At 41.7% G+C, this 26,035-nt stretch overlaps 1 protein-coding gene and 1 long non-coding RNA gene across 7 annotated transcripts in view; one reads left to right on the top strand and one right to left on the bottom strand.

Moving 5' to 3' along the window:
• Positions 308 to 16,933, bottom strand: IVNS1ABP (influenza virus NS1A binding protein). 3 transcript variants are annotated; one of them, XM_021404014.1, is made up of 15 exons: positions 11,867 to 12,139; positions 11,283 to 11,524; positions 9,868 to 9,994; positions 8,871 to 9,040; positions 8,713 to 8,788; positions 7,839 to 8,012; positions 7,286 to 7,411; positions 5,821 to 5,928; positions 3,974 to 4,100; positions 3,230 to 3,454; positions 2,982 to 3,103; positions 2,678 to 2,804; positions 2,461 to 2,592; positions 2,133 to 2,306; positions 308 to 1,722 (listed from the first exon to the last, which is right to left on the bottom strand). In XM_021404014.1, the coding sequence occupies exons 3-15, from the start codon at positions 9,976 to 9,978 to the stop codon at positions 1,469 to 1,471; spliced, it is 1,926 nt and encodes a 641-aa protein (XP_021259689.1). In that variant the 5' UTR covers positions 9,979 to 9,994; positions 11,283 to 11,524; positions 11,867 to 12,139; the 3' UTR covers positions 308 to 1,468. The 3 variants fall into 3 exon arrangements, with proteins under 3 accessions (XP_021259689.1, XP_021259690.1, XP_021259688.1); XM_021404015.1 differs by lacking the exon at positions 11,867 to 12,139 and adding an exon at positions 16,716 to 16,933 and having other exon boundaries at positions 310 to 1,722; positions 9,868 to 9,990; XM_021404013.1 differs by lacking the exon at positions 11,867 to 12,139 and adding an exon at positions 16,716 to 16,932 and having other exon boundaries at positions 310 to 1,722.
• Positions 17,009 to 26,035, top strand: part of LOC110402217 — a 106,217-nt gene continuing 97,190 nt past the window's right edge. For all 4 annotated transcript variants that reach the window (XR_002440977.1, XR_002440976.1, XR_002440975.1 and 1 more), the window contains exons 1-3: positions 17,009 to 17,736; positions 18,543 to 18,630; positions 21,306 to 21,393. This is a non-coding gene — a long non-coding RNA (uncharacterized LOC110402217). The remainder of the gene's footprint in view (positions 17,737 to 18,542; positions 18,631 to 21,305; positions 21,394 to 26,035) is intronic.

Here is a 26,035-nt window from a genome sequence, read left to right as displayed (position 1 = left end):
ACTTCCATTTGCACAGAACATAGGAAGAGCAGCAATTTTCTTGAGTAAAGCGAGTGCAGCACCTGGATGTAGTGAGGAGGCAGCTGTCAGCAGGTCACTCTCCCCAAGAGCAGTCATTCTCCTTCAGCCAGGTGCCAGCACCATCAGCGTGGTGGGAGCTCTGCATGCATCACAGGATGCACATAGGACACAGCCCCTCCCCCCCCCCGCTCTCCTAATACTCCAGGACACCTGAAACTTCTGATTTAGTGCTGTGAACTGTCTCTAATTAAAGAAAACAACACAAAGACACCACTCAGCAACCCTGTAGTGCAAGGATTTCCCAAAAGGTACCTTTAATGTGTTTGCATCAGCAGCAAGCTGTAAGTGCTGGTTTTGGCACCAGGAGTCAGATGTGCAGCACTACACGTTAGACACAAAGTCATCCAAGCCAACATTTTATCGGTATGAATAGAGGAAATGAACTAAAACAGTACTATGAGCACATAAGAAATCAAGTGTTCTACCAGAGTTTAAGTTTGTAATATTAGAAAAATAAGACAGTTACTAATGAGATGAATACGTTTTCATCGCCAACTCGAAGTAGTTCAAAAACCATGAGAAAAACCCCACACTTACTTATAAGTTTGTTTTACAAATGTTAGGTCAATCATAGTAACAAAACTGCAATCGCCCTCTACATTTTTGTCAGAATGTTTGGAACCAAAATAACTTTCCCCCACTGGAAAGTCACAGCTTTGTTATTTTCAGAAACTCCATTCCCACCTAATCACAGTGCTGCATACAAAGTTGCAATACTGTAGCAGAGGCAAAAGCTCAGAAGCTCATGTACAGTGGTAAATATCAGCTGTCCCACTCACTCACCATGAACTCCAAGGTTATCTCCTTGCTTCAATAACGGTTTATCTGCCATTTTTATTTCAACAGATAAAACACTCTGCTGAGTATATAAAAACTGTTATAAAAAGACAATCATAAAAGATAAGGTAGTGGCAGGCATGTCACTTTTTTAATAAAAAAAATAGCTATCGTATCTGTTTAAATAAGGCTTGTTACAGATTGTTCCAGTTACTGAAGAAAAACAAGGCCCGATGAGAAAACTGTCCCCCACAATCACACTTCCTGCCCCAAGAACACGCTACAGAAAAAAAAGTTACTTAATGTGCAAAGTGACAAAAACAAATGCTGGAGGAAGCTCCTGAAATGATATGCCCAGTCTAGGTTCTCTTGCAGTATCTTCAAAGTCTTTAAAAAAACTAAAATAAAGTTCTAAAATGCACAAGAAACCCCTTCATCTTGATATTCTTTCCAAAACAAATATGTACAGCACATTAATATGCAATATGCAAAAGCTTTGTGTTGCTGTTGGCAACATCTATGCCCACCCCAGCCCTATTCACACGTGTACCTCTAATAAAACACGGTTACATCACTAAGCCTGTTAGTTTGAAATGGGAATTTAATTCACTTAAAACTTGTAAATTTTTGTGTAGGGGCTCCATTCGTTTGATTCTGGATTGTAGACTTCAACTGTGTTCAGGAATTCATTGCCATCAAATCCCCCGACTGCATAAATAGTGTTTGCCACCGTTGTTATCCCAGCATTGCTTCTAGGAGTGGTCATATTTCCCATCATCTTCCACTCATTTTTAGCAGGGTCATACATCTCCACACAGCTCACTGCGTGAGAGCCATCAAAGCCTCCTCCAACAAAGAGTTTTCCTATGCAAAGGAGACAAAACAAGAGTTTCAAGCACCCTCTATTTTTCCAACCACAGCCTCCCCTTTTCGAGGTAGGTCACACCGAAATAAAAGAGCTCGAGGTTTCCTGTCAGAAACCTTCACTTTGTTCAAGATCTGAAGTCACAACAACAATCAGCTGGGCTCTCCTGATCATTAGAGCTGATGGCTCTGAAATAATTTCCAACACCTAAATTCAAACAGATGCAGTCTGGAAGCTGCAGTGTGATATTCTGAAAAGAAAGGACAGAGCTGATGCTCCTAAAAATAAAGGCTCTTTATTTTTCTCGTTATAGTTTTTAATCAATTGAAGGCATAGCTAGGTTCTTCCTATATTGTTTCAAGACAAATTCACAAAGTGAATGAGGTTGCTTAAGCCCCCAGGTGCTTACCATCGTGCACAGCCACTCCAGCTCCCCTCCGAGCCACATTCATGGGTGCCATCAGGGTCCAGGTATTGTTCTCGGGATTGTAGCGCTCCACACTGCTTAGGCAGTTCCATGACTCCGCCCCACCAATGATGTACAGGTGGCCCCCCAGCTCACACACTGCAGACTGATGTCTCCCTGTGAGCAAACGCCACAAGTTACAAGCTCAGCACAGAAGCCCTGCGCTAACAGCATGCCATAACAACAACAACAGAAAAAAAACCTGCAAGTTTCAGCTGCTTTGAATCTACAGTCTCCTTCCCCTCCCTCACAAACTGCACAGCAAACTTACGGATATTGAGGGGAGCACAGCTTGTCCAAGATTTTGTTATGGGATCAAACACATCACAGTTCTTAAGTCCCTTTTGGCCATAAGGATCTGAACCACCAACAATGTACAGTTTTCCATTCAGGGCACACACTCCTATTTATACAGGAAATAAGAGTAAGTAAGCTATTAAATTAATAAAGAAAAAACAGAAGCTGTAGATGAGCTGCAGATCGATTACCTGCGTTGCAGCGATTGGTTCTCAGTTCCGGAACAGGAGTCCAGTCATCTATTTCTGGCTCATACATTTCCCCACAGCTCAAGTCATCCGAGTGACCATTTGACCCACCTACAACATACAGCTGCCCCTAAGTGGAAAGCACAAATTCCTGTTTCATTTACAAGCAGACAACAATTCAACTCATCATCACTCTACTAACCTTGAAAAGACCATTAATCGACTTTTGTTACCATTTTATGAAACTTGCAATATTTGTCCCACCTACATTTACATAATTTCAACATTTCATGTAATCTCCACGCACCATTAAAACTGCCATTTGGAACCGAGCTCTGGGTGTTCTCATGGGTGCAATGAAAGTCCAACTGTCCTTCTGTGGATCATAGCATTCTACCGTACGCAAACACTCCTCTCTGTTATAGCCACCTAACCGGAAAGGCAAAACGTTAAATGGTATCAAATTGCCAAAGACCCACCGCTTCATTTGTTTCCCGAGTCCCCCAGATCAAGCAGGTTTTTTTTATTCAAAAGAACTGTTGCTGTTTATTTTACCTGCAGCAATTAGCTTGCCATTAAGCTCAGCCGTGCCCAACCCCGATCGAGCATACTGCATGGGAGACATGGGCTTCTCTATAACATCGTTTGGCTGCAGCTCAAAACTCAGACTCTTCAGCAGGCGTGGCGTGCTTGTGGGGGAGCTCTGAGGGCTGCTACGGCCATGCAGGAAGATCACACACAGCACGCTGTCCAGAACAGCCAGACACAGGTAGGTGTTACCTGTGAGAACAAGGAGAACAGAAAGGAAGACCAGTATAAATGACTGCCATCTAGGTTCTTTTGACTATGCTTCTCTCCTTTTAAGTGTAAGGATTCTTTCACACTATTTTTTATGGTTATTAGTTTCAAGTGTTAGCCCGGTTACTGAAAAACACTGGTTTTAGGTAACTAACACAGTGCTAATAGCACATACAACAGCTATCTAAAGCAATGGCAGGAGTCTTCTCCAATACACACCAAATAGCTCTGTTAACCAGACTGCCCATCTCCTCAGGACTTTCTGGATCGTGCTGTATATACTACGGGACTTCAGATGTCCCAGTGGATATGTAATCAAAACGTCGGTGATCCCAGCTTGGCCCGTTCTGTTAGAAACAGGCCACAAATTACTGGGCAGATTACTTGATTCAAATCACCAATGAGAAAGAACACTTTCACAGACGTGGAATCCCTGGAGGGTGGGAGGGAGCAGGTACATAATGCATCTTAGACAATCTCCCCGCTTGCACTGATACTCACTTGAAGTTTTCTCTGAAGCAATGATTTTCCATTCATGTTTAGGACTCTGAACAGTAGCACTTGGAGAAAGACTTCCAGAGGAGCTGCTACTTATCTGCTTGTGATCATTCTCACGTGGCGGCTTCTTCTGCAAAATCAAAAGGCAGCTACAGAAACCTATCCAGAGACTGCACCTCGTTCTACCTTTGCCTCTCTGAGCTAACACAGAACTACTCAAGAGAACACTTCTACTACTACCTAGGCAGAGCACCATTTATAGTGCACCTAAACAGAGTACCTTGCCTACTCAGAAACAGCGGCCAAGGCCACCCTACATCTTAGCTTGGTACTCATTTCATCTTTTGATTGCACCTTTGTATTCCTGCTGTGCAACCAGAAATAATTTCAAATTCCTGGACAATATGCATCACTAGCAGGATTTTCAAACCGAAGGAAAAATCCACTTCAATTTGAGACAACTGACTTACAAACTAAACACCTCACTCAAAAACCGTATCTGGAAGTTAAATGTATAAAGCTATTTGGAAGTGAATTAACTATCCTCTTCACTCCCTGAAAACAAATTAATTTCATCTCATTTCTGCTCTGTGTTCAGATTAGCTTTCTTGGAAAAGCCAACTCCCTTGATACTTCCCACTAATGCAAGATTTCTGCTTCCTTTTCTTCTTCAGTCAATTTGTACTGTGGTTTACATTACTTTGCTACATCAAGAAAAGCCAAAATTTCACATTTCAGACTACACTGAGTTGTCTGGGTTGTTCAGGCTTTTTCTAAATAGTGAAAACCAAACATGGAAGTTAAAATCCTTGCCTATTCTGTTTATGTGCAAAGATTACAACCTCAATACCAAAGTTTATGGTGCCTGTGCAGTTCCTTGCAGTCTGATTTCTATGGAAACTATCGTTAAGATTTCCAGAATACACCACTCATAGATAACCTTACAGTACAGTTTAGCAGCTGTACTTGGCTCAGCATGAAAAGCAATTCGCTTGTGGATAGCGTTTTTCTTATTTCTAAATCTTCACTCAGTTCAAACCTTGTTTTCTTTTCCTTAGATTGCCTTAATAATCACAGAAATTGCAACATTAATTAACTCAAAAATTTTATAATCGGTTATTCCAAATTCATTGTCTGTGGGTTTTTCACTTTCTTGTGGCTGCCTGAAGTTTCTAAAAAGCTGGATTCAAGTTCCTGAAATAGAGAGTCTTTGTTATAAAAAGCTTTTTTTTTTTTTAAAAGGATTTTTCTCAAAAAGTACACGACTGATTTGTACACTCAAAGCATCATCTCTCTCAAGATCAGAAATTATTTACTGCTGCTTTTTAAAATTTCTCTTGCAAGTTCTCAATACAGCTGAACAAAAGAAACAGATGCTGGCAGCTGCAGGATTAGAACCTATGTCTGGAATACTTTTCTGTGCTGAGACTTTAACAGATGCATCTCATTCTCATGAACAAGAAAATCACATGTCATGCAGACAGTGATGATTTTTTTTTCCAGCATCTTGGAGATGATTTCCTACACATCCCTACTAAGCTGCAACTGATCTGCTACAGCTTCTCTATCTTTTCTTCTTCCTAACAGCCTAAGATCTATTTTGAAGTCAAACCACCCAACGTGAAGTGCTGTTTTGCAAAGGCTCACTTTGAGTCAGTCTGAAGGAAACTGATGTAAACCCAGCAGCAAAGTCTAAATCATTGCCACCAAGCAGTTTTGATCAAGATAGACTTTCTGGTCCTGTATTTCACCATTACAGTTACTTCCTCTGCTACTGTATCCAAGACTTCAGGTTGCTGTAAACTGCTCCAGTCTATCTGGGGTTACCTCAGTCTGTCTGCAATTTGTACCTGCACAAACTGAATGTGGTCATCATCACTGCCATACACCTCAGCCTGTCCATCTAGCAGATTTCCATCAAGCAGCTTGTGATCAGCTGAGTAGTACAGCGTTTGAACCTGCAAAAACAACAACAGAATACCCAAGTGGCTACTGTTTCTGTTGCTACTTAGCTACAGGCAAATAAACAAAAGGCAGTCGCCAGCATACTTCTTGTCATCTCATCTCAATCTAGCAGAATGACAAAACTAAAAGGAAGCAGATGTCATGGTGGCAATCTTCAAACATTGGATGAAGGTTCCTTACTTTTTCAGCTTGAAAGAAATCTTCGGTTTCCAAGGACTTCTGAGTTTTCCAGCACAGAAACATTAGACAAGCGAGAAGTACATTAATTTGCAGATTTACATAAGTTCACAATCTCATGCAAGTATTTGTTATCCCCACAAACAAGTTTTCTGCTTTGAAAACTACACATATTTATCTTGACCAAAAAAAATTAAGAGAAGCCAACAGTGGACTCTTAAAAGAAAGGTATGGGGATGAGGGAAGACAACACAAATTTAAGCAGCGGAGGGAACTTGTCCACATCTAAACCTCAGATGCAACCGTTTCAGTGAAATGCATCTGAATTTCAACACGATCAAAGATTAGAAAGAGTTATTCCAAGAGGAAATGTACACTGAGACAGTATCAACATGTACTTTTGCCTATACAAATGTTTCTCAAGATCTACTGTGCCTGTAGTAACAAACTGGGAAAATTTTGATGCTTCATGGATATTTCTAAAGTCCATTTTTTTTTTCAGCCAATTAGAAATTTAGAATCCCAATAATTTTTCCATTAAAAACTGCCTGGGCTACATCTAGTATTAGTATTCATGAGCAAAGCCATTTAATAACACAAAACTTTTAAAATAATGTATCCTGTAAAGGAGTAAGTAAACACCATTAAATCATCATCATCGTTCTCTGCCCACAGTGGATTTTCTTAGGAGAACTGGGGCAGGACTGCTGCTTCTGTACGTGTCAATACACTTGAGGTTTCTTCTTGATTCTTCAGCCTTGGTATCCTAGTTTTGTTAATAAACCTATGGGGAGATAAATCAATGGGGAGGAACAACCATTAGAAGCTTTTACCTACTTTTTATTTACAAGCAAAACCTGAATGGAAAGCATCAAGACCTACAGCAAGTTTCAGTACCACCTCCCCAGTTCTAAAGCAAGATACATGCCACTTTTGAGATTACTATACAGCACATAGTGAGCAAAAAAGGAAAGCAGAAGACCAGACTGAACAGTTCATTCAGCTCACCTGAATACCCCCCCAGTTTCTCAGCTTAGGGGTACCTACAGTAAAATTTAAATTCTTCAGGGTCATAGTTAAAAAAAAATGAAGGAAAAAAAAAGGAAAAAGAAAAAGGGATCATCCTTCATAATGATTTAAAAAGTGTTTAACCCCATTTTCTTAGAGACTAACCTCTTCCATCAGATCTTCCAGGCTGTCTCCATTTTCCCAGATGCTGCGCTGTACCCAGTTGATTACCTTTGTGTACAATTTGCCATTGCTGGGTAGGCCAACATTGTCTTCAAGCATTACTTCAAGCTTTAAATAGAAGAGGAAAGCATTACTGGATGATTTGCTCCATAGGTTTTACCCTTCTATTTCTAGCATACCATACTTTATGCTGCGAATGTAACTCTCACTTCACTGCAGAGCTACAAAACAGCAGGAGCTCTCAGACTGTGCAGCAGAAACTCCAAAGTACATTTAAGTACAGCTGCAGTTACGTCTTACATTAAAGAAGGATGAGAGTATGCATTCTCTGTAGTTAATCTGCACGGCAGCATGAATATTAATATAGGCAGAATGTTCACATTGTTGGTAAAACTCAACATGCTATGGCCTCCTCACTGGAAGTAGGAAAATTAAGCAGTAGCTACTTGGATTACTTTTTGGGAGGCTGATTTGAAAATTCCTTCACATTGCCTGGAATCCCACAACAGAACAATGTCTACAAACTTCAGCTAACCTTTAACCGTGGAAGTTTGAGGAATTCTTCCTGTTCTGAAATCTGCAAAAGATGTTCCTGAATGTAGCCATCAATCTTGCTCAACAAGCGTGAGTCTCCCATACAGCTTACAAAGTTTCGGTAAGAGATGCAGCTCTGTACATCTATCTTGGAGAGCAAGTAGTCACCACAGACCTTTTAGGAAACAAAGCTACATCTTACTTTGTGAAGTTTTGGTATGTATAAATTATCCGCGCCAGCATACAGCAACAACTCGCTTCTAATTGCAGAATAGTGACTGTCAGTTGTTATGCCCCCCACGCTAGATGCTATAAATGAAATGTCACCTTCCATAAAAGCATGCATTTATTAAAAAAAATAAAAAAAGTCATATAAATACAAAAGTTACTGGCATCATATACTGATCCCACCTTTTTCTACTATTCAGAACTGCCTATCTGCAATTAAGTGAAGATGCAAATCCCAGTCCTCTTGTCAAAATCTCCATCTGCAGCAAGAGTGAGCATTTCTAAAGTCAAGTGCTAGCAAACTTAACATTCAGCAGCTGGCCTATTCCCTTTTTGCATACCAGAGCCACTGATCTGCAGGTCTAATTATGCCCCCCAAAACAACAAAGCACTTTACTGCTTCCCACAAACCCAAAGGTAGCCAGCTACAATTCACACACTATTTTACTTATCCAAGTACACAAATAATAACAGCTTCAGAGAGCCCTTCAGCACAAAGGTAACACAAACGGAAGCAAAACATGCTGATGTCACTCAAACCAATACAATCAGAAGCTCACCTCCCAAGGTCCATTTTTTATCCCATTCCCACCAAAAAGCCTAGCACTGTCTGCCCAAGAAAGCAGAAGGAACATGTGGAACTGTACCTGCTTTACCCTCTCCATCTTCAACTTCTTTGCTGCAGAATATACATCTTTCACCAGTTCTTTATCAGCTTTTAACCTATTGAAAGAAACACAACTTCATCACTTTGATTCTTCAAAATTAAAGTCTGCCCTCTCTAAAGTCTCAGAAGAATACTTACTGAGCAGTATAGGCATAATTCAACAGAACTTCAACAGCATCTGGATTGAGATCATCAAATTTAACATGAGAAATCCCATGAGAATCACTATCACTATTGAAGATTTCAAACAAGTAGGGACTGCAGCAAGCTAGCACAGCTCTGTGTGCCAGCATCTCATGTCCACATACCTTTATTTAAAACATAAATAAGAACCGTAAGAATTTTTTAAAATACATTTCTATTATAACAGCACGAGGGCTTACCCAAGTGAACAGCACAGTTTAATTGTTTTTTATTTTATTTTAAAAGCAATAGTTTTCAGTTTACATCACCTGAGAAAAACATTAGTGCGGCACATTGCTTCTCTCAAAGGAATACCTGATCTTTACTTTTTTAATATGGATTTTTGAGGAAAAATTATTGTTGTGGTTTAACCCTCCAGGCTCCTCAGCACCACACAGCGGTTTGCTCACCATCCCCCAGCCAGTGGGATGAGGAGAGAATCAGAAAAGAAAACTAGAACCCATGGGTTAAGATGTAAACTATTTACCAAGACAGAAAAGGAAGAGAGAAATAACAGTAATAACATATATTATATATATGTTTACAGAAGAAGTGATGCACAAGCAATTGCTCACCACCCGCCAACTGATGCCCAGCAGTCCTCACTCCTCCCAACCAACTCCCCCTCAGTTTTATAGTTTTCTTCACATAATGCCATGTGGTACAGAATATCCCTTTGGCCAGCTTAGGGCAGCTGTCCTGGTACCATCCCCTCCCGGCTCCTGGAGCCCCCAACCCCTCTGCTGGTAGTGCAGGACAAGCCAAAACATCCTTAGCTCAGCACAGCACTGCTCAGCAACAACTAAACCATTGGTACGTTATCAACACTGTTTTTCTCCCACAGCCAAAACACAGCATCGTACCGGTCACTACGTCCCATGATAAACATATAGCACTACATGCTATAAAGAAAAAAGAAACACAACCACCTTCCAGAAGAGAAAATAGTTACCTGGAGTCGGACATCACAGAACTGACCACTTTTACGTAAGGCATTTAGTTTGGCAACAGATGACTCAATGAAATTCTCATCTTCAAACATCAAATATCCATTAGGAATCATTTTGGTGCTGGTCTGGCTGAAAACGGAATGCGTATCATTTACAGATAAAACGTTTTGCTTCACTATAGAAGTACAGACTGTTTTCAAACATCAGACATTAGCAGTAACTTTTTCAAAACAACCTCAACCTCAAAACACAAACTGTAAGAGCACTACTGCTGCAGGGCGTGCTGACAACAGTTCTTTGGATTGACCAGATCAATGATTTTCCAGAGTGAGATGAGCCACAACTTTTAAAAATAAAATAAAATAAGATTAGTAACCAAACGTTGTCCACATCACTTCAGCAGGTAACAGCTCCAAAACTAGATGCTGCACCTGTGCTAGACCTGTGGATTACAAAAGCAGCTTTATGGCCCTCTATAAAGACCAGATCTGGTAGATTCATCACCACTGTCTGCTCACTACACCAGATGTCGTATTGGCCAGCCTCATGTTTGCACAGACCTAAAGAACAGCTACAACAAAAACTAGGAACTGAGAATTTAACAAGGGAAGTAGAACAGTTACAGAATAAAAACATACCTCAATTTTTGTTTAAATTTTGAGAGTAACAACTTAAGTATTTCAGCTTAAGCATTCAGCTCAGTACTTAAGTAACTGAAAATTACTAAAGGACGTTAGCACCAATAAAGCCACCGTATATCTAAGTCATCATGAAGCCAAAATAACTTCCCCAGAACACACCACCCATATACAAAGATGCCACCTCATACAAATAGGGACAAAATTGGAGAAAAATAACTTTAGGAAATTGACTTTTGAATTTGAAAGCTGTTTGGTAACTAAAAAGAATTAATTAAATGATTAAGTACTTTAGGAAAAGTCCACTTTGCAAATAGGAAGCTAATTAAGAATACTAAAACGTAACCCTGAGATGGCACACTGAATTTGTCTCTCGAAATCTGTAGGTCTGAATTGCTAATGTATGCAAAAGTAGGATTTCCTCAACAGTTTTAAAGGAAAGAGTACGTGGGATGCTAACGTTATCAGGAATAATTTACATTTCCATATGAAGTTTAAGAGAATTCGCCTCTTACAATATGTAAGTAGATCAGTACTAAAAATAGCAAAGCCCACACAAATAATTCCAGCTTGAATCCATTTGTTTTCACTTCACTTACTACAGAAAGTATTTGACCTTAAGCTCACAACAGTCCCCGAAGTGTTTCCATTTGCATACATTCTCAACTGCTGTGATCGCCGAATGCAAACAATAATAAAAAAGACATCACGTTTTTAGAGACACAGAATTTAAGCAAAACTCTTAGCTATCACAAACACAGCTACTGGTATTAACTTACCTAGCAAATATTTGACTGTAAATTTTTAACTGGGAAATCTTAAAATATTTCAGTGGTATCCCTGCCGCAGAACAGAGCACTTCGGTATCTTCTAATAGGGAAGACGTTTATTTAAATGCAAAAGCAAACTTGTCTTTGCAGCTGCAATATGGATTCCAAAACTATCAGGCTTGAAGATGATGTAATCAAGTCCTTAAAAGCTATAGACATGAATTTCTTCTGTGATAATCATGCATCATAATCTGCAATAAAGGAGAAGTTATCAAGTAAGGACAAATTACAACACAACTGTGTACTTCAGGTCAAACTTCAGGTCTCCAGAAGCAGAAGTTCCTTGGCCCTGCTAAACCCAGATTTCCATTACAAAGGTGAGACAACCTGAGAATCCACACCAACATCAGCTCATCCAGCTGCCTACCAGGAGGTGAACCGTATCGATTTGTGTACCCATAGAGACAAGCCTAACTTCCAGTGCTTTCTGTACCCAGACATTATTGCTTGCTTACACAAAGTACACAACCCCTATATAACATAACAAGAACTACTACATAGAGAAAAAAAAAGCCACTCCATATGCCTCCTACCTTTTGCTTTTCCCATATCTACTTGTATCCTTCTTCTCCTAAATGCCTAAAATGGACTGAAGATGGACTACAGACATGTCTGAAATGACGGGGAATGTCTCCAGTCCTAGGTACTTCCAAAAAAAACATGGAAAAGGTCAGAGATTGCCGTTTTTTCTGACAACCACTTGGCTAACAAGTCTCTCTGCTCTGCTGCCTGAAGAGAACCCGTACGCTCCAGTGGCAACCCCCTAGGCTCTGCAGCCCGCGGCAGGCTGCTAGGATGCTGCGTGTGGGTGAGCTGTTTATGCTGGGCTTTTTGGGGAGGGAAGGAGAGGAGGAGCAGCAGCAGGGAGGGAGCAGGCAACAAATACCCACTCCAGAACTTTCCATGACCCTGCTGCTGCCTCAGGAAAATACTGATCTCTTCAGCCACTTGAGTTCCAAAACTATCTTTGCAGCGGCAGATTAAATGTTGCGTTTGGAACCACATTCCTAAAAATAGGCACAGCTTTTTTCATCTTGGCAATAGCACAAAGTCCCCTACGCTGAGGGCAGGAGAGCAGCTGGCCCCCGCCTGTTCCCAGGGGGCAGTCAGGAGCTGCACCCCACTCAGCCTCTGCGCAGCTCGGCTGCGGCTCAAGCACCTGGCAGCCCTGCAGACAGCCTGCTTCGGTAGGTAGACAGAATTTATGGAAGTTACATCCACTGCCACTGGAAAAGGCAGGAGCACACAAAGGAGAGCTACTCTGGGACAGCGGTGGTACACACTGGGAAACAGCAGCACAGGGCAGGGGCTGCAGCTCCCTACCTCCCTGCCTGCGCGGCAGCATGCTTTGCGAGGGTAAACATCTCCACAAGCTCTATTTACCAAACACTATTCAACTCTAAATGTTTGGAAGTCAGCACTTCTCCCTTGTTGACAAAACAGGTACAGCTCAGTTCCTAAAGCAAACAAAATGTTTCATTTCTTAAAAACAAAGCCAACAGCCCGGTGTATATACTTTTCCTTAAGACTCACCTTATTTGAAACATCCTATCGCTCAAAAAAATGCAGAGATCGAACACGAGCGTAACAATGAATTAGTTTAAAAAGAAGCTACAAGGAGCTCTTAGAAGTTGCGCTTGGTGAAGACTTGCCAGCTGCAAAGGACAGGAGATCCCCAACCCCGTAACACCAGATGCTGTGCCCACAGTGTGGCCGCACAGACAGCAGCCACGGAGGCAGCCGGGGGGGGGGGGGGGGGGGGCATCCAGCTGCACCCAGCCCCCACCCCTCCCGATTGCCAGGGCTCTCAGAGGAGCTCGGCCACTCAACGACCCGAGGTCTCCAGCTACCAAAGCAAACGACACACATATTGCTGCCACATCCAGAGAAGCGGTCTGCCTGCACTCCTTATTATGCATTCCCCTGCTCAACATTCAGTGGAATTGCTGTTAATTACCAGTACCAAATCTCTGCAAAGATTTCAACTATTCAAATAACTTTGATGAATTCCAGCACCATCCCCGTTCCATCCCCTGTCCTGAGGCTGGCCTCAGGAGAGCCCTCTGTGAGCAGCCCTGCAGTTCCAGACCCCAACATCAGTACCAAGGAATCCCAAAACCCTCAACTACTTCAGTACTACACATCTTCAAGACTGTGGTATGTGAACTGTGGCTAACATAATTACTCAAAATTCACAGTAACAAATATGCTTATGTTATTTACTTTGCACTGTCTTGGCCTACTACTGCAAGAACAGTTTCAGTCAGATGAAATTCAGCAGAGAGACAGCATTTCCCTCCCTAAAGGCTATAAGCAGGTACCGTAAATAAAATTCCTTTTGACAGTTATTTTAAAAACCCTAAGTAACCCTGTCACTCCCAACTTTTCTGATTACTGTTTACATTCCCCTCCAGTTCCTCATCCAGCCCTGCCACCAGAACTACCAGCAGGTTTGGATTTTTTTTTTTTTTGTAACTTTGCAAGATTTTTTTTTAAATCAAGTGCAGCAATCAAAGATCACTGTAAGCAATGCACACACGACGCCTGATGCCTCTGAAATTATGATTTCTCAAGGTCCACCAAAAAAAAAAAATTGAAATATTTTAAAGCTACAGGATCAGCATTCCAGAATGGGAGCTTCCATTTGAGAAAAGGCCTGTTCTCCAGCAAACGTCTCCTGCATTTATTTTTAAACCAAAGCAAAGAGGAGCAATGCAAACTCTGGGTTGGTTCCCACTACAGTTCCAGCGCCACAGCAGAGCCCAGCACCCATGTAACTGCACCTCACTCAGCAGAGCTTCCTTGCATCCCAGTGTTTGCTTCCCAAACGCTTCCTCTTGTGCAAAGAGTGAGGCTTCCATGTCTGGGGGTGCATCTTACGAAGGACTCACAGCTCATAGATAAATTCCCCAAGATAAATCCACTGCACTAAACCGACTTTCAGATGTGAAGTTTTCCCCTTTTAAAATCAACTTCATTTCACTGCATATACGCTTAAAGATGCATTAAAAAAGATCCACTTAACCACGTCCTACTCTGAGGGGCACAGTTGCGATGGGTTGGCAGCTGGATTAGATGATCTTAGTGGTCCTTTCTGACCGTAATGATCCTGGGACAACAATACTAAGTTTGCACAGAATCAAAGAACCGTAGGGTTTGGAAAGGACCTCTGGAGATCATCAAGTCCAACACACCGCTAAAGTGTGTACCCTACAGTAGGTTGCACAGGAAAGTGTCCAGGCAGGTCCTGAATATCTCCAGAGAAAGAGACTCCACCACCTCCCTGGGCAACCTGTTCCAGTGCTCCGTCACCCTCACAGGAAATTAGTTCTTTCTCGTCCTTCACCAACCATGCCATTCTCTTGCATGTATCTGGCAATGCAAATATACTGAAATATGATTAGCTCAGGTAGCTATAAGAGCAAACAGAAGTCAAAATTAACACACTTTACATTGTGAACTGTGTTGAGAACGTAAGATCACCTCATCCAAGGTGTGTTTTTCTGTTACTTTGTTTTTAAAAAGTACATCACTGCTGAAAACATTTCAACATTAACATAAAAACCCAACCCACAAGCCTGCTGCATTGTGACTGCTGTTGAATTTCTGTGAGGCCTTCCAAGCCCAGGACTCTCCACCACACAGTCCCCTGTGGGAATGGAGCAGTGCGGCACCAGGTGCACAGCTCCCAGCAAGGCAGAAGCCCCCACATCCACTGCTTGGTCATGGCTGTGCATGCCTTCTTCCCCCCCACCTGAGCGCTCTGGTCTTTGCTATAACCCAGGCGGACTTTCAGGAGCAGTACTTCAGGTTAAAAAAAAAAAAAAAAAAAAAAAGTTGAACAAAGCTATTGGTTTTTAATCCAATTTTGCACAAACATTTGCCAATTAAGGTATTACCTCTCCAACTTAATACCAAAACATTGGTTTTTCATTTAATGCTTTAGTTGAGAAGATACTTTTTAAACTTTGAATAACAGTTGATGCTTGTAAATAGAATGACTGACAACTATTGAAACAGTGAAACCAAAATGGAATTCAGCACTGTGGCTGGTGTTCCTGAAGGCTTCTTGCTCACTAGGCTTTTCACAGCCTAGTTCAGAAGAAACACAGGTCAGAGTCACAGCACCTGTAGCTCATTACCTATATCAAAATGTATATATTCATGTCCAAGTTTGCATTTGGGTAAAATATTACAGACTAAGATGCATATCAACATATGCATATCAACACCACTGAAGAGACTCAAGTTTTTTACATCAGAGATGTAATATAAGTTAAGCGCATTGGATGTTGTATCAACTTTCCTTTGCATATTTGCTTTTTGGTTGTTTTCCACAATAGATTTTGCCTCATTGGTAACTACAAGCTGTAAATGAAGATATATTTTGCTGCAAGTCAACCTAAGCTGTGTCCCCTGCCATGGCCCATCAGCAGAGAGAGGCACACAGCATCACTGGCAGCGGTTAAGGACTGATGGGGAAGGTACCACGGACATTCTTCAAAGTAGGTATGTGCATTTTATGTGTAGTGCAAGAAAATTCAATATTTGGACTGTCCTTACCAGAGCCTACCAAGCTCTATACACATGGACATGTGTTTGAAAGACAAACAAGAAAGTTTCTGCTGGAATGCCCCATCTGCTCCAATGGGCGGTGTAACACGCTCCACGCTGCTCCCTCACGCTTTCGGTGTACTCCTACACGTTGTGCCTGTGCCGCACTTCCTCTTCTCCTTTCCCACATGTTAAAGCCCACAACGAATTTAACCTACACCTCTCTTCCTACTTTGTCCCTCATCCGCAGTCTCCTGAAATCACATCTCTTTGTTTCACCCCTACCCCTCCCTTCGTGCGGATTTCTTTTTTCTACCAACTCACACTTCCCCATAGTTCTTCAAGCGCTCACACGCAACCGGAAAACTTTTCCGTCCGTCCGGAAGAGCCCCGGAACAACGCGGGCAGCGGGGCGGGTGGCAGGCCCCCGTGCTGACGGCGGAGCTCCAGCGCACCGCCCCGCGGCCAGCACGTGCTCCGCGCCCTGCGGAGCCTCTCTCCTTCCCGCAAAGTCACGGACCCCGGCCGCGCTCCCCCAAGAGCGGGAGCAGCGCAAGTCGCCGGGCGATTCGCTCCGCTTAGCCTCGGCGCCACCCTCAACTCCCGAACGCGACAAACGCGTGAAAAACACGCGGAGAACGGCCCCCGAGAGAGCACCAAGCAAGCGGCGGGCTTCGGCTCGCCCCGCATTCCCCCGGCGACGGGAGGGGAGGCCGCGCCGCCGTGCCCCGCTCCGGAACAAAGGACCGCGCTCCCGGCGGCCGCCGCCTGCCCCTGGCGCTGGGCGCTGCCCGCCGGGGCTCCGCCGCTCGCAGCTCCCCGCCCTACCTTCTGTCTCTCAGCGCGAACGATGCAGCTCATATTGGGAGCCTCCAGGCCGCAGGGGAAGCCGACGCGGAGACGAAACCGGATCGCCGGGAACAGGGAGTGGGGGGAGAGCGGGACTAGGCGGCGGAGACAGGCAGAGGACACAACTGCAGCGGGGAAAGGCCTCGGCGCGGGCGCGGCTCAGCCCCGTAGCCCTCCGCCTCCGACGCGCGGGTTAGAGGCGGAGCTCCGCCGCGAAACTAGGCCGGGCAGCAGGGGGTGGTCAGGCGCGCTGCCGCCGGGACAGGAAGCGGGAAGCTTCCCTCGCACAAACCGCCCCCGGAACTGCGCCGAGTCCGTCGGGAGGCGGAGGCGAGAGGGGGGGGTCGGTCTCCCTGGCGGCAGGCCCCACCCCAGTGCACCGGCGGCTTCGGCCTCTAGTTGTTCTGGTGAAGGCGCTTCCCCATCCCAATGATAAATATGCTCCCGTTTCTCATGACAAATGCAGATCTTCCTAGACAAAGTAGTTTTAAAACGTCACTGCTGATAAATGAGGGGTTTTTGAAGCCTTGTCCGTTTTCTATGTGTTTGCATGTGAGATGGCATGATGGGTTTCTGATTCATGGCTGGAGCCCTCAGTGCTCCTGCAGTATCACCGGAACTGCAACATGCAGTTGGATCTGGGCTGAGGTTCCTTGCTTGTTTCCTGGTTTAAAGTGTCATAGTCACCCAGAAGGCAGGAGCATACTCCCTGTGCAACTGCCTCCTGTACTTTCTCGTGGTTCCAAGGCTGTTTGTGTTGGTCAGAATCTAGGAAACCTATAGGGGATTAAGTTAGATGTGGTGTCAGTGTCTTAGCTCTCAAATGTGTAAGACATACACGATAATGCTCCTTTCTCTAACATTCTTCAGGAGTCTAATTATTTTAAAGGACAGGAGTTGGAAAGCTATGAGGTCATGGGAAGAAAGCACTACCTTATGCTGAAAGTAATTGTCTAATGAGAAGTGAGCAGAGGCGTTAAGCCACCGGTATGTTCCTCAGGTATGTGAATCCCACTGCTCTCTGGAGATGGTAATGCAGTACTCTGTGCTATGGCTGGGCCCTCTCTTAAGAGCCTTGCATCGCATGTAGCAAACATAACTGCTTGGCTTCTCATATCCCTGATGAATTTCCACTCCCTGCTCCCTTCAATTCTTAAATTACCAACCACAACTCAGTGCCTGCCTTCCTACTCTTTGCTTTCTTTTTCAGTGAAGCATCTTATTAAGGATGTGCTTGCTAATGAAAGGCACTCGTGCTAAAGCTGGAAGAGAGAGGGAGATTAAGACAAGACAAGTACTATGATCAAATAAAGCAGTCCTGGGGATGTTCCTTAAAATCTCAGTATTAGTCAAAATGCTGTTACAGTATTCTCAGGAAAGGATATGTCTTTATAATCACCATTAATTTTCATTATCAGCTATTGCTAGTGATGTCAAAGAGCAAGTATGGTGTCTTCTTTACAGCAGAATTAACAGATGGCTATTTCCCCTTCATTTCACAGAGATCCTTGTAACAAGGGATACATTTGGGCTTTTGCAAACTGTGGCTAAACTCTGAGCACAGGTAGTGTCTTCTTGGGACCAGTTGCATTTTGATCACCAAAACTCACTGCCCAAAAGAGGTGCTTCTTGCTTTCTGATTAACATGAAATTAGTTTACGTCATTAAAACACCATTGTTGCAGCTAAGATGTGGCTATGTGTCCTGTGAAGACTTCTGTAACATGCAAATAAGTTTATTTCAATGTATTGCCTTCCATATGAAACTTGTGCTAAATGTTAAATACAATTATCATTCTTCCTACAGAAGAGAGCAGTGGAGTGAGAAAAAAGCACGCTCTCCTCAGCTGTCACTTTTGTTCAAGAAAACAAAGTCCTTATTTCAGAAAGACAAGGTATTATTCTCCCAGTTTTCTAAATTGATTGTTCTTACGTATAAAACTGTTGAGCGGTAGAATTAACATTGCACATGTGAATATATTTTCTGCTTGAGCTTCCACTAGGCTCCCCAGTAGCTTAGCCAAAAGCGTGTCTAGAAATCATCAGCAGTTTTACATGAATATCATAATCATTTAAATGACTAATTCAAGGTGGCAGCTGCCCCATTCGCCTTGTTACTGAGCACATTAAAAACTGGTAGTTAAAACTTGACCACTGGCAAGCACTGAAGTGCAGGAGATCACTCTATGTAGATGAGGTGGTTGGTTGAGAAGATCTGCTTGGTTGAACAGAATGGGTAAGTAGGGAGACTTGCATGGTTGTTGATACATGTGAGCAGGTAGGCTGCAGAAAGCTGTCATGACATTCAAAGGGAACAGTGGAATAGAAGAAAAAGAGTTAAGTTATGCTTGTGGAGGCTCTGGATTTTCTGCATACCTATTGTTTCCTACCATAAATGATACAGTCTTCCTAGCTTATGAATGGAAAGCCCTCTCATTTTTATTCCATGTTTTGTGGGTACTTCGAAGCCAGGTGGTTTGTAGGTGTCCGTCAGTGAGAATACAAAGAGGTCTTCCCCTGACTCTGACGAGGCTGTTCTGCTACTCCCTTTCTCATAACAAGGGGCTCCAGAAGTCTAAACCAACATCTAAAGGAAAGGCTGTCTGTAAATTCTGGGTGTTGGGAGGGCTGAATGTCATAACATTAAATTCTGCTTCCTGCTCATCTTGGTCCCCAAAATCATCTGGGAGGTGAAAGTATTCCATTTGATGAGAGCAATATATGTGGCTTGAATTGCTGCATTAAAAATGAAGAAAATGAGGAAGAAGTATAGCAGTCCTAGAAGTAGCACCCAGGTCTGCTTTCAGGTAAGGTACTCTACACTATGTCTTTAAATCTAGAATCATAGAATCATAGAATCATTATGGCTAGAAAAGACCTCTAAGATCATCTAGTCCAGCCCCCAACCCACCATGCACACTCACCATGTGCCTCAGTGCTGAGCTTTTCTTCTCTTTTGACACATATGAATAAAGCTCAGTGATGTACACCATCTGAATGAGGCACACTGTTAGTCAAGGATCAGGTCTACGATATTTAGGTTTTCTTCTAAAAATAAAAATAGTTTTCATGAATGAACAAAGTGGTTTATAAAAGTAAATAAAATTAGTGAATCCTCATTTTGTATGTATATGTAAAATATATAGATATTTGTGGCTATTGAAGGTCACTTATGTTCCTCCTAATTATCACATACAACAATCTACATCTTCTATTTGTTTTCTTTGCTATGTTTTGGAGAAGTTTCCAGTAATTCATTATGGTTGCAGAAATCCTTGTATATAACATGTTTTGTTGGTGTCTTGGCTCTCCGAGTCCTTAGCTGTGACATTTTTGATGATATTTGGGGTATAGAAGCTATGTTAGAATTAATGGTCTGTCTTGGGATGTTTCCTGTAAATTTTGGTATGTTGTTTACCATCTGGCTATCTAATAACAGCTACTCCGAAGAGGGCAGCTTGTCTCCTTTCTCAATTCTTAGGCAAAGCAATGGTAATCTTGAATGAATTCTTTACTTAGAAGTAAAGATCATAGAAAAATTAGATACGATATGAAAGAACAGTGTTAGTAGCTGTGTCCTTAAATTTTAAAAGCCAGTTTTCTGTCAAGTCTCTGTTCACCCTTCTTAAGTGATGTGAACAATGTTCCTTCTAAATTTCATGAGACACCACAGTGACCTTCCTTGAGATCAGATAGTATTGTGTTGGATGGAAAACCAGACTCCCACACCAAGACTATAAATTACATCTTATCTAATCTCCATGAAATAAACAGAAGTCTTTTTAATTAATTAAACTGGATTAGGTCCATAGGAAACACGCACAGGATTCTATCTGAGACACTAGTTAAAGTCTTAAAAAAATACCTTTGTCTAACTACCTGTTCTTGAAGGATCTAATCTCAAAAACACAGCCTTTAGGATGAAGTATCATGGGAGTTCCAGTCTGAAAATGCACCTTGCATTGAGAAAATAACTACAATTTTTGAAAAATTATAACTCCTGTAACTCTTTGAAGACGATTTGCACCATATGACTGTCAGCACATCCATTCAGTGCATAGAGATACCACTTTCATTTATGTTACAAATTATTTTTACTTGCTTGTGACAGTTTTAACAGCGTTGAACCAAGGTGTAACACCAATCTGAAAGAATGAATGTGCATATGTAAGCTGTGTAATAGCATGCACAAAGCAGTATCTGCCATGCTGCTGCTCTCAGGGGAAACAAATCAAAAGTGGATATGTAAATCACATCCCCCAGCAATGGTGAGGGCACATATAAAAGAAGCTTGCTTTAATTCTGGTCCTTTGAACTATGCATGTTCAGAAGATTAGCCAGGAACCATCCTTTAAAAAATCTCCAGTTTATGGCTTTCCTGTAAAACTTGGAATTTTGTTATTGGTTAAAATGAAATGAACTCCTACCTACTTTGAAGTTGTATTAATTTATGGTTGCTAGGTGGTGAAATTTGCAAATATGTTCTACTTGTCCATTATAAAAATGATGTTCCATATACCTGCATTGTCTGTCTTTCTTGGCTTCATAAGGACAATATTTTCTTTGGCAGAAACATCCTGTTCAGAGTGTTACAACAGAAGGATGTAAAAGCTTTAAATTGTCTTCATGACCCTGCCAGCTTCTGGCTGTGAAGGCAAGTAAGTATTGTATTATTTATCCTTAGTGTTGCTTTCGCAAAATGTGTTTGTTGACTGTATTGCAACATGGTAGCTCTCAGTTAGCTTTTCCTTTTTTCCTTTTTTTTCCCTTTTTTCCATTTTTTTCCTTTTTCCTTTTTTTCCCCTTTTTCCTTTTTTCTCTTTTCCCCTCTTCCTTTTTTCCCTTTCCCCTTTTTCCTTTTTCTCTTTGTTTACCTTTTTTTCCTTTTTCAGAAACTGATTTGTACTAGTAGGCTCAAAGCTCATATTTTGGTTCATCAGCCATCCCTACCAGGCAACATCAAGTTCCTACTTCTACTATAGCTGAAAACATGTCTACCTTTCAATTCTGTGGGAATAAGAACTGGCCTCTTGGGTAACTGTGTGAAATAATAGACTTTGTACATCTGATCAGTCCTATGTGTTGTTTTTTACTACGTTACTCCAGTAATTGCAGCATTTATGCAAATATGACTCATTTATGGTTATACATTTTTCATAATCTTGCAAGTTTATAATATTAGAAGGATATATGTTTAGGAAAAAGAGAGAAAGTTGTTTGTGTTTTTCAATCAGCAGTCTTCAGATAATGTACACAGACCAAACAAAAGATACATCCTCTCCTTTTATAACATACAGGCTCCCCAGGGCAGTGGGCACGGCCCCGCACTGCTGGAGCTCAGGGAGTGTTTGGAAGCTGCTCTTAGACATAGGGGTTGGGGTTGAGTGGTGCTGTGTGGAGCCAGGAGTTGGACTCAGTGATCCCTGTGGGTCCCTTCCAACTCCAGATATTCTGTGATACTATGAAAAAATATAGTGTGTAATCAGCTTATGTGAATTCTGGTTACTAGAGGAAACAAGGCAGATGCTCATTTTATATCAGTTCACAGAAACATTTTCATTTTGTATAGCTGGGGCCTGAATTCCAAAGAGAAACTGATAATGTTTTCTTGCTTTTCTCCAAAGAAGTTAACTGATCATCTATCTTCATCTATTCTATTTTGTCTCTTGTTCATTTATGGTCTGTTTTTTTGAATGTTCTTCAGTGATGTTCATTGTCTGCTTTTATGTCACTTGGCAAAAACCAAGGTGATAAATTACAGACTCTTCATTATAGAGAACAATCACCAGTGGCTTTACTGTTGTGGCACTTTTATGGGATGTCTTGTCTTTTCCTTTCCATTATAAATGACAGCAAGCATGAGATTTGAAAATGGGATGGGAAAAGGGAAGCGTCATAGCTATTTGTAAAGTTGTAGTTGCAATGTATAGAAGGAAACATTTAAAATCTTTAACTGAAAGCTCGATCCTTTCTGCAGTCATTCTGTTTTTATGAGCTGGTCAGGATTATGCCCTGTCGTTATTTGGAGTTCTAGTATAGTTACTTTTCTTTAAGTTTTTCCCACTGTAGTTTCTGATCCCATTGCCGAGATTAATGACTGTAGTCTTACGACAGCACACAGGGATTTATAGACTCGTTTTATAGTTTAAGCAACTGAGGCTCAAAAAGGCTAAGCTATAGGTTCAAGTCACAAAGGAGGTATGTAGCAAAATAATGAGTTAAATTCAGATTACCCAATTCCTCTATCAAAACTTTCAACATACAAATATTGTTCTGATGTGATGCAAAGAATAATAGGAATAACTCGTGCCTATATGCTTCTTTTTCTCTTCTATGTAACTATTTAGAAGAGTACTGCCTTAAGGATATGAGTATCTCAGCATGATGTTGAGCAAGAAATATCCAGAAACAAGTTTGGCTAAAATTAAAAATTTGAGATTTTTTTAATTCATCAGTGAAGGCTGCTGAACAAATTAACTGGCTACCTGCAGGTACTGATACGGTATCTTTTTGTACTCCCTAGCCACCACTTTGAAAATGAAATGTTGAGACTGGGAAACTGTATTTTTGGGGAAAGAATGGGAAACAGCAGCATCATAGCAAAAAGTCTGAGGGAGGAAATAAAAAAAGGAAACACTCTGAACCTTACCAGGATTTCTCAAATTCCAAATTAAAAAAGAACAGACAAACAGACAAACTGGAATGGAAGAGAAACTATCTGTCATTTTGCGACGTCTTTCCTTTTTTCAGATGTAGTCCACACATCACTTCTCTTTACCATTTTCAACCTACAGACTCAGTTCATCTTCATCCTAAAATTAACTCTCTTAATGAATTTGATTTCACCAGCCCTGACTCCTCCTTGACTTAGGACTTGCTTAGCTCGTTCTTATCCAGAGTCATTCTATTCATTCTCTCTTCACATTTCCAGGCACTCCTGTGGGTTTGCTGCCTGAAAACCTTTCATTTATTACCAAACCTTTCATTACCTCTCAGTTCTAAACTCTCTCTATGCTTGCTCCCAAGCTTGCTGCTGTCTCTCTTCCTTACTCAGAATTTAGGTCAGAGAAGCAGTTGGTGAAGTGAGATGTTATTCTTCCACAAATCCACTGGCAGATGTTTGCTGTCCTATCTCAGATCACCTGTACGCTATGCATGCAGCTGCTGCCATAGCTAGAGGAACAGATTAGGCAGCAAAAAAACTATCCCTTGTAGATATGGAAGAGGTATCCGAAGTTTGTATGGCAGAAGAAAGTCAGCTCTGCAGAGCAATTCTTAGCCTTCTGCCTCTTCTCAGTGCTGTGGTACTGGCAGTCCTGCATGAGAAGCAGATGCACTGTAGATTTCAAGGACTACAGCAACTCCACTATGCCTCTGACAGCAGTTTGCAGGCACAAGGTGAGGACAGGAAACAGAACTGTAGGATCCACTGCACCCTACTTGTGTCTACATGTTGTGATGCTAGGCACAGCACTGCCATGTGTTTTTGGGTAGGTACTTCACTATCAGGATTATAATTTTGGGAGTGGATGTATGATTCAAATGGATGGTATACAGAAAATGAGCTACAGAGGAAGAAAGACAAGCTGCAGCTGTACTCTTTTCTGTTCAGGACAATGTTAAATGATGAGAGTATCAGTTGTCACAAGAAGGGATCTGTTTCATAATGCTGTGCAGGGCTGCAGGTTCTCCTGCACAACAGGGGAGATCATCTACAACAGCACAGCCTCTGAATTACTTGGAATGGCTTCTTATTCTCCAGGAGCAAATCCAAAAACTGCAGCAAATAAACAGTTCTGAGAGATAAAATAGGTCAAGCATGTCAGGATGCACATCTGTTTGACACAGAGTTATGAAGTTCTGCAAATTAGGGTTAAAAGAGGATCAAATTGAACATATTCTACTGTCCTCTGTGATTAAATTCATTATGAGGAAAAGAGATTATTTATGCAGATCTAGACCTGCTTCTAACAGAAAACAGGAATATGATAGACATATGTTCCTTTATTAAGTGTTACCAATGTTGCTGTAGTTCTACAAATCCAGATGAAGAAACGAATGGTTGGGAAGAGCAACCCCATTATTTATGATCCCTCTGTGGTACCAAGGCAACTGTTTGCTGGGACATGCTGTAAAACAGGACAAGTAAATTACACAGGCTGAGGTACAACTTGTAGGGATTTTTTTTCTGTTTTTTTTTGGACTGAGTTCTGTTAGAGATTAAGTTTGCAGGGAATGGACAGCTGGGTGGCACATCTTGCACTTTTATCACTACAGCTGATACTCAAAGGTATATGGTGTCAGGACAGCTGTACAGCATGCAGTGAAGCCTAAGGTGTCACTCATTTGATATTTGAGAAGACCAGTAGAAGGTAGAGGCAGTGCTACAGCATAAAGTGGCTAGTTGTATTTCTTTTGTTAACAGTATGGCAAAATAAGTACAAAATAATAAAGGCAGAGGATGAATGCAGAACTGCTATTTACTAAATCCTTCAATAGGAAGGTCCAGGTGTTGAAACTAGTAAGAAGCAGAGTTAAAACTCTGACTAAAGAAAGTACTTTTTTATAAAGTGTGTACTGAATATCTGAAATTTGTATCCACAACAGGTGCTGGAGGTAAATGATATCTGCAAATCTAAAATGGGATTAGACAAATTAATGGATGAATTTGCATTTCCTATTGACAGTGTAAGAGGCAGACACCCGGTCTGAGGGCGTTCCTTATACACACTATATAAGAAGGTCTAGCATTGCTAAATATACACCTCAGGTATTTGGATTTGCTTTAGTTTCGAGTAGCACAGTGCTCAACAGCATCTGAACAGAATACCATAGTAAAAAAAAAGATTAAAATTGTTAGGGATTTTGGGCAACAAAATGTAATCAGGCACAAAGGTAACCATTTGAAATACATGTTGAAGAAAAGCTACTCTTTCATTTTTGGTGTCTCATAGAACTTTTGCCTAAATGAGTCCACCAGCATTCCTGCACTGGTTCCCACAATACTTTTGGAGGTGTGGAAGTGAGGGGTTTTGAGACTCCAATGCAGAGATCTCTGGAGGCTGAAGTCCAGAGAAAGGTAGCTGCTGTACAGATGCAATCGACTGCTGTTGCCATGTAACCCTTTTTTATCTCTTATGAAGATGCCTGCATTTAGACTATGTGCAACTTGGTGTTTTGACATTTTTTATTGACCACCTTATGTTCTTAGACACTCACAATGTAGCAGTGATATACCCTGAATGCATGCTCATCTGTGGTGTTCCCCAGTGATCCAATCTGCTGCAAACACATCACTTC

The sequence above is a fragment of the Numida meleagris genome, chromosome 7 (genome assembly GCF_002078875.1).
Source record: "Numida meleagris isolate 19003 breed g44 Domestic line chromosome 7, NumMel1.0, whole genome shotgun sequence".
In the NCBI taxonomy this organism is placed as follows: Eukaryota; Metazoa; Chordata; class Aves; order Galliformes; family Numididae; genus Numida; species Numida meleagris.
This window is presented reverse-complemented; position numbering and strand designations above follow the sequence as displayed.